Source organism: Solanum lycopersicum, chromosome 11 (assembly GCF_036512215.1).
Source record: "Solanum lycopersicum chromosome 11, SLM_r2.1".
Classification (NCBI taxonomy): Eukaryota; Viridiplantae; Streptophyta; class Magnoliopsida; order Solanales; family Solanaceae; genus Solanum; species Solanum lycopersicum.
Window position 1 is genome coordinate 1,799,826 of NC_090810.1, and position 12,788 is coordinate 1,812,613.

Genomic DNA, 12,788 nt, shown 5'->3' on the forward strand with positions numbered 1-12,788 from the left:
TACCTATCAATATACTGAATTGTTTTGCGTACCAAAATCGAGGTATCTAACAATAAAACTATGTTAGATTTGAACCTTATTGTTCGTATGATTTTCATCTCGTAAAAATGGTATCTAATTTCGATACAGTACACAATTAAAAGTAAACAGAGGGGAGTATATGATAAATGATTAGTTAGACACAAATCACACATCACGTCTATATTTTCTCTGTGTAATAAAATTTCTTTTTTCTATAAAAGATGAAAAGGGAAATTTAGGTTACAGCATAACCAATAATTGTATATAGTGTTACAAGGTTTACATATTTATTTCACCAAAACCAGCTATGCTGTTAGCCCCTTGCAAAAACATATTGAACCTCCAGCCATTATTTTGGCAAATAAAACCTGTTAAGCATCAAGAAAATTTAGAAACATGAAAATATACGACGAGAAGTGTACAAAAAAACTACCATGTCTCAGTTCTAAACAAGTTTAGGTCTGCTATATGAATCCTCTAGTAGTCGTGCAACAGCACATTACTGCCCACACATGAATGTTTTTGCAAAAAACTGATTTTAGTAAAGGGATAGAAGTATGCATAGGTCCTGCCTGACAAACTGAGTGGTTCAAGCTTTGATGACGAAGACAGAATGATGAATTAAATACGAATTTACTAACAGAATGGGCAGCGGAACAGTGAATATCTAATAGAAAGGGTTTAACATAAACGAACCTCTTGAACTTCGTATTCAGAAATGACTAGTTTCACTACTGAAAATGTTGCGAGAAAACAGATAGAACTTCCCTGTAAACGGGCTTCTTGAAATCCACTGCCTGTAGACAAGATTTTGGATAAAAGTCAAAATGATAGGAGTTAAAGCCGTAAGTCGTTTTAAGTCAACCTTCAAAGGTCTAAATGGATCACTCACAAGTTCAATAACTTGCTCCGGTGATATCCACAACCATTCTCCGAACTCGGCTTTCTCTGTCCCATCCCCAAGAAGGTTGATCTCTTCATCCTTTCCAGTGAACTTAAATAAGAACCTAGAATTTTTCCACATATTTCAGTACCATTCAGAATTAGGAAACAGTGGAGACCTAAAAGAAAAAACAATCAGATGCTCAAATGAGCAGTAAATAAGGAGTTGAACTTTATAGCATGATGTCGAAGAATCCCCCTGTGGGCCAAAACCAAGTTGTATAGCAATCACTCTCCCACTTATTGTTTATCGAGGAATGCAAAATATAGAGTTTCAAGTACATTTTGCTGATTTAGAAGCACCTACCACTTTTGTGCTTGGCCTTTCCAGTCAGATCCCCATTGATGCCTTAGCTTTTCTCTAACTTCTGGAGGGAAATCATACGTTACCCAATGAGGAACCTACAACAGATTCAGAACATCACTAACCAGCCTACCGCTACTCAAAACAGGAGATCACATCTAATTAAGAAAGAGGATCTTGTGGACTCGGGTTTCTTTAACTTTGGAAACCAACTTTAAACTGTGGGAACTCTCAGCACAACCCAACAAACCAAGTATTAAATAACAACAGCCATTTCGTGAGCTGATTAAAGCTCTTTGGCCTGCCTTGAATGAGAGGACCAAAGAAATAAAACTCGACAAACTCAAGATTATAGCAAGACCTACTTTTCATACCTCAGCAACAATTTCTGCTGAAGTAACTCCAGTTTCCTCTCTTAGTTCCCTGATGGCAGCATTTGTTGGATCTTCATTGTCATCAACTCCACCCTGATTCAGAAAACCCAGTTATGTTTTTCTTTATCTTATTGCAGAAACCAAGATTTTGAAAAAGTTACACAGTTCTTCTAACTTTTTCTTTTATTTTAAATTTTACAGAAAAAGAAACATCTAACTTTGTATCTGAGAGAAAACTAACATCTTTAGAGAATATGCAGGTAAAAAAATGAAGGTTTCTAGGAATGTCAAACCAGAACTGAACCTTGAGATCTTAATGACAACAACAACATATCCAAAGTAATCCCACAAGTAGGGCTTCGGAAGGGTAGAGTGTATGCAGACCTTACCCCTACCTCATAGAGATAGAGGGGCTATTTCTGATAGACCCCCGGCTTAATAAAGCATTTCCAGGCAATTTGAAAATAGAAATGAGAGCAGTAACAACAACGACAGCAGGTCCACAACATACATCAGAAAGAACATAAATGCAAAAAAAAAAAAAAAGATCCGATAACGACAACACAAAAAACACAGATGATACTCGAAATCAAAGAACCAGAAACTATGAACATAGTACTAAGAAAGAAGGCCCAAGTGCTGCCACCAATCCTATCTTGCACGAAAGCAAAAGAATGCTCAACTACTAACTAGTCTTCTAGCCTATTCCGCAACCTCCAAAACAACATATCTAAGGTCATGTTCTTGGTAAACTCAATATGCGTCATGTCCTGTCTAATCACCTTCTCTAATACTTCTTTTGGTTTGCCTTTACCGCTCTTAATGCCTGTCATTGCCAAATGCCAACCTCTCACACCTCCTCACTAGCATGATATCAAACTAGACTCATCTCAATTCTCGGTAACCTCTATTGTACTCCTATGTTATACTATCCACCCATCCAATGTCCAATAGACATGCAAGGGATGTTAAATATCACACATCGGTTGTCAAAATAAGTTATTACCTCCTTAAATAGGATATGCTCTTGCAAAAAAGCAAGTTCAGGCATAGGAAATGTTTGTGGTCCAGGCTTCCTCGAACCCCTACAGAGGGGGGCCTTTAGTGCACTGGGCTGCCCTTTTTAATGGTCTTGCAATCCTCACGTAATGAGCTAAATTTTGAGGCTGAGTAGAACCAAGGTCCATTCCTTAACAGCTTTCAACTCGAAACAGGTCTTATTTGTTTCATTATCCCAACAAATAATTGATAATCCAAACTTAAGGGGAAAGAATTACTGGACTAGACGAGATCAGTACATTGTGTTTAAGCAAAACTTCTTTTCCCCGTTGGCTTGTTGATCACTATAATTTAATCCACAAGTAATTACGATTCTTGACTCTTCTTGGACTTAGAGGCCTATTAATACTTCCAGCTTCCATGAGAAACTCATGGATTATATGTTTATCCACATGTCAGATAGTAGATTACAGTAGTAGATTGTGGTAGGAAGTCAGATATAACTAGTGGGAGATGATAGTTAACTTTAAACTGTTGCTAAGTTTTAGTGAGGATTTTAAGTTCATTCTCTCACCACACAATCTTCCATATTTTAGACTATGATTACCTCATCCAGACATGTTCTTAGCGAGTTAGAGCGAATACTATTTTACCTCTGTGACCAAAAATAATTGAAGCATTAGGCCAAAATTTAATTTTACAAAAGGTATTTAACTAGACAAGGTGTCAATATGTTGGTTCAAATTATAACCAAAGTAGAAAACAATATTAAAGTGATGGTTAAATAGTTAGCTTGATGAATATGAACGGACTGTGAAATATTTAGATTGACCCAAAATGTAAAAAGTATCAGGGGTTTGCCCCTCAGGTCAAACCATCTTTGGAGTATTATTAGATGAGAAATAATTTTACTACCTTGACTAATTTGTAGTGGAAAATATCAATGACATAATTAACCCTTTATAGGCACTCATTGGAGATTTGGAACCCTGAGTACAGTGTTCCAGGTCCAAGACACTAACCTACACCCATACATTCCAACCAACCTCCTTAGGACTTAGCTTTAAAGATGAATTTCCGGTTAGACGGTTACCTTGCTCCACCCACCTACCCCTACAAATCTAGGGGGGTCGTGGAGTGAATAAGCCCCTTCAGAGATAGGGATGACTTTCTTGTGGTAACAATTGTGAATGAGCAAGTAAGGGGAGGCAACTACAGAGCTAGCGAGACTAACCGCAATTTCACTGAATCGTGTTCATCCGAACCCCTAAGCAAAACATAACACTATACATAGGATCATTTTTAATCCCCCTAAACACAAAAACACAGGAATAGGAGGTTGACATAGTTGTTCCAGGAATTCAAAATTCATTTTGAGGTTCCAAGTTCAAATCTAGACACTACATTTTTATTTTCCGAACCCCCTAATGAAAATTCTGGAACGCATTCAACAATTGAAAACAAAAAGAATGAACGGGAATCCAATTGAAATCTACATTATTTACCTGCGGCATTTGCCAAGCACTAGGTATATCAAGCCTTGAAGCAGCAAAAATCTGCAAAGTTCAGATTTTTAAAGTGAAATTGAATGAAGAATATACAGAAATTACTCTGTAGGAAGAAAAAAAGACCTTTTTATTAGAAGGATTCATTAGACAAATGCCGACGTTTCTCCGATAACCTTCAGGTGGGTTCTCCATGGTTGATGACGGCGGTGGCGATGGCAGTGAGGCAAAGGAAGCTGTTTTGCTGCGAAGAACGAGTGGCAAAGCGGTAATTTGGTGGTATTTGGAAGGGCAGTGTGGGAAAGGAACTGTTGTGTTGAGAGGGACGAGCTGCAATGGAAGACGAGGAAGTGTAAAGTTAGAGACGATGGATCGACAAAATAAAGCCATTAACATAAGCCAAAGTTTTTTTACCAACTTTTAAAGATAGGGCGTGTTTGATTTGACGAAAAATATTTTTCTAGAAAATAATTGTCTCAAAAATATCGAAGTATAATCTAAATAAATATCATGAACTTAAATCTAAACTCGTATTCCAATCCAATGCATGATTCGACCTTTGATATGACATCTACCATGAACCCAATCCCGACCTTGACATGAGACTTGAATCAAGACCGACTCCGACCCTGAGATCTAGCTTAAGATCCTAACCTCGAGTTAGGGTCGAGGTTTTGGTCTTGTATCGATTTAAGGGCAAGTTCCATGTCGGAGAGGGTCGAGTTAGGACACGAGTTAGAGTAAGGTTTCACTTTGGGTTAGGGTTGAGTCTCGAGGGATAGGGGGTTTCAAATAGGGTGATCCGGGATGAGTCTCGAGTTAGTTGGGTGTAGGGTGGTTCACGTTATGAGGGACTAGTGTTGGGGCGTTTAGGTGGATTAGGTGGGGTGAGTGAGGCTGAAAGAAAGATTAGAAAAAAGTTAGTCGTTTTCATTAAACTAAAGGAACATAAGTTCATCCGAAAAATATTTAAGCCAATTGAAAATGGGAAATTGGATATTTTTTCTAGAAAATATTTTCTTTCATACCAAACACACTCTAAAAGAATTATTTTGGACTGTTTAGAGTATATATTTATTTATTTATATCGTCCTAAAATTGCAGCTTCTAACTTATCAAACATATGACCTTAGATAGAAGGTTATGAAGAATAAAAATTTGGATAGAATGTTAGTTATCCGTTGTCCGGCTAACTCGTGTGTACTATTAGCAATACTATTAATTGTAGTATTACTCTTGTCCTTTGAGCTTGGTTATCATATGTTATCTTTTGCAGTTTGATTATCATTTTATCTTGTTACGATTATTTTTTAATTTAATTTGTCATATTATCCCTAGCATTTTGTCATAACTTCTTCATTTATATTATTTCTCTTAGCAATATTGCTTTGAACTAATTTTAGTATTTATTTTTAAATTGAAAATTTATCGAAAACAATATATGGAAATTACATTAAAATTTTTGTTGATTTTTCCTTAGATAACTTTTTTGTTGATTTTGTCATCATATTTATCTCTAAAGGGTTGTTTATCTTGAATTTGACGTTTGCCACAATAAAACTAATGTAGATAAATAAAAAGTTTAAACTTGGGAAAATTTTCAAAAATATACTGGCCAACTAAAATATCACGCACGTGTATAAAAAAAATGATTGATTAAATATTGGACTATGGTATGATCATTTATAGGTTATTAATTATATTTATGGCATAGTTGCCAGCAATAACAAACGTGACAAAATTCGTTGGGTATGATATTTTTAAGGGAAAATTACGTAACAAAACAATTTTATATTGTTTAATTTTTTATAATAATTATAATTTGCTATAATTATTATTCGTGACTAATATTATATATTAATTATGTGAGCTGATTTTGAATTTACATAATTAGTCTCAAAAAAGTGCAATTTATTTAGTCTCAAATCTTCTTTATGCATTTAATTGAGAGTTACCTTATGGGTTGAAAAAAGAGGACATTTGACATAAATGTTAGACCTGGAGTTATAGTGAATAAGAAAAATGAGCTTTGCCTTATCCCTAAAAATTATTTCTAAGTTACATCCAAAAGTGAGTCTAAAGGGTAGTTTTATACAAAAAAAGTGATAGTATTATGGCAGTTTTTATACACCGTTAATAAAAATCGCCATAATACATCCTTTAGAATGATATCTAAACATATTTTGTGCTTATAAATATAATAAAATAATAATTGCTTCAAAATAATATTACGTTCCTTCGATATATAACCAATTATTGATAGAATTCAAAATGTTAGTTGTATTCTTATACTTTATTTTATTTCGCTGAAAATCTCTTTTGATATTCGGCTAGGATAATAGATGAGAACCACACATTCTATTATCCCTACTAGATATCTATTCATTCACCTTTTTGTAACTAAGTTATGCACACAAATATCTTAAAAATTAAAGACGCATTCAGAATTGTGTGTCACATAATTTTTTTACAATTTATATGGTACAATAATATTGATTGCTAGAGGACAAATGTCATTTTCAAGCTTTGTTGGTTGTATAATTTTGTGCTGTCACTTTATAGGTAAAATAGTCTATTCTAATACAAGTATTAGTGACTATTTTAACGATTCAAACTCACAAAAATAAAACAAAATTCACTCATTTAAAAATTAACTAATTTATTAATAGTTCACAATTTTTTACACTTAATTTAATTAAAATTTTTTAGCTAATTGTCGATCTTATATATTCCCTAGGTTAATGGTTCCGCTTGTTATGAATAGTTACTTATAGTTACTATATCTTCGATAACCTGATGGTCTAGAAATGGTCTAGAAATATTTTTATACTGTCGGTATATAAAAGTTATAAAATCTAAAAAAAAAAATAGTTTAGCCCAATCTCCATTTATATATATATAAGGCATATCAAGTTACTAGGCAATAATTATACCATAAAATGATATTCTTTCTCCTCTTTGTGGCCATTCCTATTTGCCTCATCTTTCTTCTTCCTAATGCCAAATGGAGTGGTAAAAATAAGGTTCCACCAGGTCCTATAGGGCTTCCATTCATTGGAAATTTGCATCAATTTGATACTTTAGCTCCTCATATTTATTTTTGGGAACTTTCCAAAAAATATGGAAAAATCTTCTCATTCAAACTTACTTCAAATGTTCCAATTATTGTAGTTTCTTCAGCAAAATTAGCAAAAGAAGTACTCAAGACACAAGATTTAGTGTTTTGTAGTAGACCTTCTCTTGTTGGCCAACAAAAATTGTCTTATAATGGTCATGATATTGGTTTTGCACCTTACAATGATTATTGGAGAGAAATGAGAAAAATATGTGTTCTTCATTTATTTAGTCTCAAAAAAGTGCAATTATTTAGTCCGATTCGTGAAGATGAAGTCTCAAGAATGATCAAGAAAATATATCAACAAGCTGTTAATTCTCAAGTCACCAATTTGAGCAATTTGGTGATTTCACTTAATAGTACAATTATTTGTAGAGTTACTTTTGGTGTTAGATTTGACGAAGAAGCATATGAAAGGAAGAGATTTAATTATATTTTGGCTGAAGCTCAAGCTATGTTTGCAGGCTTTTTTATGTCTGATTTTTTTCCATCTTTAAGTTGGATCGATAAACTCACAGGAATGATAGATAGACTTGAGAAGAACTTCAAAAATTTGGATGAGTTTTACGAAGAACTAATTGAACAACATTACAATCCCAATAGGCCAAAATCCATGGAAGGAGATTTTAATGATATTTTGCTTCAATTGAAGAAAGATCAATTAACACCAATTGATCTCTCTTTGGAGGATATAAAAGGCATACTCATGGTAATTTCCCATTTCTTTAACCTATCTACTTCTACACACGCGTTCGCGCACACATATATGCATATATACATTTATATGTACGTTTAATCATATGAAAAAGATGACAAATGAGTGGCTTGGATTAAATACGGATAGGTTAACTATATAGATTATAATCTAATTCACTCAAAATGTTCTCAAGGCAAAATATGTTAGAATTAAGATAGAAAAACGACGGGTCATAATTCAATTCGCTCAACATAACACAACCTCTTATCTTTTTGTTTTCTGAAAAAAAAAAATGTGAAAGCTAATTTATTTTTCTTAAATTGCTAGCTAGTCTAAATTTGATTTTGCATGTATATTTGAGCTTGGATGGTAATATAACCCATCTAGTTATACTTTTGTCTGTTTTAGCCCAAAAATTTAACAACTGTTAATAGAGTGTTAATTACAAATATCTGTATTTGTTATTGTCACTAAAAATATAAGGAAAAACGTAGAAGTACCTCCTTAGGCTATGAATTAAATCACAGAAACACATCTTAACTAAATCAAAATCTTATTACTTTCCTGAATTCATTTTTTTGTAATTTTGTACACCTTTTTGGCTTAGGTGACACACCCTGTGACTTCACACAGTTGAGCCGCGTAAGCCAAAAGGTGTACAAAACTACACAAAAAATGAATTCAGGGGGTAATAGGACATTAGATTAGTTAAGGTGTGTCTCTGAGATTTCGGTCATAGTCTAGGAATACTTATGCCTAATCTCAAAAATATAATATAACGACAAGTATATATATTATAGCGCCTAATATTGCCTTGAAAATTTCTCATGAATTGTCAATTTTTATGTAGAATGTGTTACTTGCTGGATCAGACACTAGTTCATCTGTGATTATATGGGCAATGACAATCTTGATCAAGAATCCAAAAGCCATGAAGAAAGTTCAAGAAGAGATTAGAAATTTAATTGGTAACAAAGGCATCGTAAATGAAGATGATATTCAAAATATGCATTATCTCAAAGCAGTGATAAAAGAGACATTAAGATTATTTCCACCTGCTCCACTTTTAATACCAAGAGAATCAATGAAAATATCTACACTAGAAGGATATGAATTTCAGCCAAGAACTATAGTTTATGTCAACGCATGGGCAATTGCAAGAGATCCTGAAATATGGGAAAATCCAGAAGAATTTATGCCGGAAAGATTCCTGAATAGCGATATCGACTTCAAAGGACAAGATTATGAGTTAATTCCGTTTGGAGCAGGAAGAAGAGGTTGTCCGGGCTTGGCACTTGGAGTTGCATCTGTGGAACTTGCATTATCAAATCTTCTTTATGCATTTGATTGGGAGTTACCTTATGGATTGAAAAAAGAGGACATTGACATAAATGGTAAACCTGGAATTACTGTGAATAAGAAAAATGACCTTTGCCTTATCCCAAAAAAATATTTCTAAATTAAATCCCATAATGAATTTAGGGTAGTTTTTGAGGTAAGCTAAATTCATCAATTGCTTTCGACTCGAATTATGTACTAGTCAATTAATAGTGATAGTATTATGGTGGGATTTATACATAGTTATTAAAAATCACCATAATACATATGTATATAGTTGTTAAGTTGTCATCCTTTAGAATGATATCTAAACATATTTTGTACTTATAAACATAATAAAATACTAATTGCTTCATAATAATGTTATGTTCCTTCAACATATGACCAATTATTGATAGAATTCAATATGTTAGTTGTATTAGTATATTTTATTACATTTCGATAAAAATATCTTTTCATATACGACTAGAATTTATAAATAGTTGAGAACCACATGTTCTATTATCCCTACTAGATATCTATTCATTCACCTTTGATAACTAAGTTATGTAGACAAATATCTTGAAAATTAAAGGCGCATTTCGAATTTTGTGCGTCACATAATTCTTTTACTTGCTAGAGGACATTTCAAGCTTCATTGGTTCTATAATTTTCTAACACAAGTATTAGTGATTATTTCAACGGTTCAAACTCGCAAACAAAAAAAAACAATTTCACTCATTTAAAAATTAACTAATATAACTAATTACACTTATTTTTGAAAACTTTCCAAGAAATATGGAAAAATATTCTCATTGAAACTTGCTTCTGTTCCAATTGTTGTAGTTACTTCACCAAAATTAGCAAAAGAAGTACTCAAGACACAAGATTTAGTGTTCTTGTAGTAGAACTTCTCTTGTTGGCCAACAAAAACTATCTTACAATGGTCATGATATTGCTTTTGCACCTTACAATGATTATTGGAGAGAAATGAGAAAAATATGCGTTCTTCATCTATTTAGTCTCAAGAAAGTGCAATTATTTAGTCTGATTCGTGAAGATGAAGTCTCAAGAATGATCAAGAAAATATATCAACGAGCTTTTAATTCTCAAGTCACCAATTTGAGCAATTTGATGATTTCACTTAATAGTACAATTATTTGTAGAGTTGCTTTTGGTGTTAGATTTGACGAAGAAGCACATGAATAGAAGAGATTTAATCATGTTGTGGATAAAGCTGAAGATATGTTGGGAAGATTTTTTGTGTCTGATTTTTTTCCATCTTTAGGTTGGATAGATAAAAACTCACCGGACTGACAAACAGACTTGAGAAAAGTTTTAAAAATTTGAACAACATTACAATCTCAATAGGCCAAAATCCATGGAAGGAGATATAATAGATCTTTTGGTTCAATTGAAGAAAGAGAAATTAACACCAACTGATCTGTCTTTGGAGGATATAAAAGGAGTTCTCATGGTAATTTTCCATTTCTTTTAACCTATCTACTTCTACACACGCTCACACACACATATACCTATATATATGCATACATACACAACCCTTTAGAAAAGACCTGATCTTTCGAAAAGGTTATTGCCACTAAATGTAATATCACGATAATTATATACTTTATTTGTCCATTATTACGTTAAGAATCTCTCATGAATTGACAATTACTTTTAGGGAAAATGACAAAAATCTAACATTTAAGTTCTCTTATTATCGTTATCTTCATTTAGTTTTACAAATACCCAAAAGCTCCCTCATTTTCACACATCAGATAATGTATCTCGCGCATCAGATTAGTGTATCATGTATAAAATGTAGATAAGATTGGTGTATCATGTATTAACATGTATCTTACTTAACGATTAATGTATCTCGCGCATCGAATTAATGTATCATCGCTTATATTGTTGTATCAGTTTGAGAGATTTCTGTAATTATAAATTTATAAGGGAATAATGATAATTTTACCTTAAAAATATATGATTTTTGTCCCTTTCCTTTATTTTTATCTTCTGTCTTGTCAATTTTATGTTGGCAATGACAATCTTGATGAAGAATCCAAAGCCATGAAGAAAGTCCAACAAGAAATCAGAAATTTAATTGGTAACAAAGGTATTGTAAATGACGATGATATTCAAAATGTCTTATTTCAAAGCAGTGATAAAAGAGACATTAAAGATTATTCACACCAATTCCACTCCTAATAGCAAGAGAATGAATGGAAAAATCCACTCATGGGCAATTGCAAGAGATCCTGAAATATGATAAAATCCAGAAGAATTTGTGTCGGAAAGATTCATGAATAGCGATATCGACTTTAAAGGACAAGACTATGAGTTAATTCCGCTTGGAGCAGGAAGAAGAGGGTGTCCGACAATGGCACTTGGAGTTGCATATGTGGAACTTGCATTATCAAATCTTCTTTATGCATTTGATTGAGAGTTACCTTATGGATTGAAAAAAGAGGACATTGACATGAATGGTAGACATGGAATTACAGTGAAAAAGAAAAATGATCTTTGCCTTGTCCCTAAAAAATATTTCTAAATTACTATCAATCGCGTTTATCTAATTTTTTCTTTACTTATTATTTAATAATTTTATTTTATTTTTTATTCTATCATTTTATAGTAGCTTTATCATGTATCTTACGTTCCTTGTACGTTTATTCTTCAAATGAAAAAATATCAGAAATGCCCTTAGCATATATTAAATAATTCAAAATATATCCTTCTTTCATCTTTTAGTTTAAAAATGCCCTCAACATTTTTGTAAGGTTTTAAATAATCATTTTTTAACAACTCATTGACATGACAAACGTGACATGAATTTTCTTTACCCATTTAAAAAATATATGACCCACTTAGTCTAGAAAACCATTTAAAAAACCTGAACCCGATAGGCCAATCATGTTTGGGTCTTTTGTTCCGATTAGTTTCGGTTCTCTTATTTCTTCCTACCTCCTTCAACTCTTCTTTCTCCATTTCTCTAATTAATTTCACGAAGAAAAAGATGAAAGAACTACAACATTGATTTAGTCTGGACTTTAATCAAATTATTGATATATGATACTATGTAATGACAACGAATGATACAATTAACCAAGTGTTATCAATATAATATTATTATGAACAATACGTAACAATCATCTAAATAAATATGAACAAAAAATAATTAAACTCTCTTGATTTATGCATATTAAAAAAAAGAACAAGAAATTAAAATTAAAATTAAAATTTTCTAATTTTATTTTAGTATAGATGTCAAATAAAATAAACTAGAGAGTGTTATTTTTTCAAGAGAAATTAATTTTCATCCAAGTAAATAGAAATTTCAATTCTAACCATTTTTTTTAAAAAAAAATTTCACTTAGAGTTTGATATTTATATTTAAGCTCAATTAAATCTAAACTTATATTAAAAAAAATCTCATATTAAAAATAAAACGATTCTTAACTTAAGCTATTTTGTGTCAAGAGTACTCGAACTCGAGAGTTCGGCTACT

At 32.3% G+C, this 12,788-nt stretch overlaps 2 protein-coding genes and 2 pseudogenes across 2 annotated transcripts; 3 read left to right on the top strand and 1 right to left on the bottom strand.

Moving 5' to 3' along the window:
• Positions 1–204: 204 nt before the first annotated feature.
• Positions 205–4,618, bottom strand: LOC101260889 (nudix hydrolase 26, chloroplastic). The gene is made up of 7 exons (XM_004249897.5): positions 4,272–4,618; positions 4,146–4,196; positions 1,642–1,734; positions 1,271–1,365; positions 914–1,028; positions 718–818; positions 205–389 (listed from the first exon to the last, which is right to left on the bottom strand). Exons 1-6 carry the CDS (start codon positions 4,539–4,541, stop codon positions 753–755), a joined length of 690 nt encoding a protein of 229 aa, XP_004249945.1. The 5' UTR covers positions 4,542–4,618; the 3' UTR covers positions 205–389; positions 718–752.
• A 2,341-nt stretch (positions 4,619–6,959) lies between these two features.
• Positions 6,960–9,656, top strand: CYP71AT7 (cytochrome P450 71AT7). Its single transcript, XM_004249898.5, has 2 exons — positions 6,960–7,969; positions 8,808–9,656. Exons 1-2 carry the CDS (start codon positions 7,085–7,087, stop codon positions 9,414–9,416), a joined length of 1,494 nt encoding a protein of 497 aa, XP_004249946.2. The 5' UTR covers positions 6,960–7,084; the 3' UTR covers positions 9,417–9,656.
• A 376-nt stretch (positions 9,657–10,032) lies between these two features.
• Positions 10,033–10,772, top strand: LOC101268736 (5-OH-xanthotoxin synthase-like; annotated as a pseudogene).
• Positions 10,773–11,263: 491 nt separating this feature from the next.
• LOC138337035 (5-OH-xanthotoxin synthase-like) lies at positions 11,264–11,831 on the top strand (annotated as a pseudogene).
• Positions 11,832–12,788: the final 957 nt, after the last annotated feature.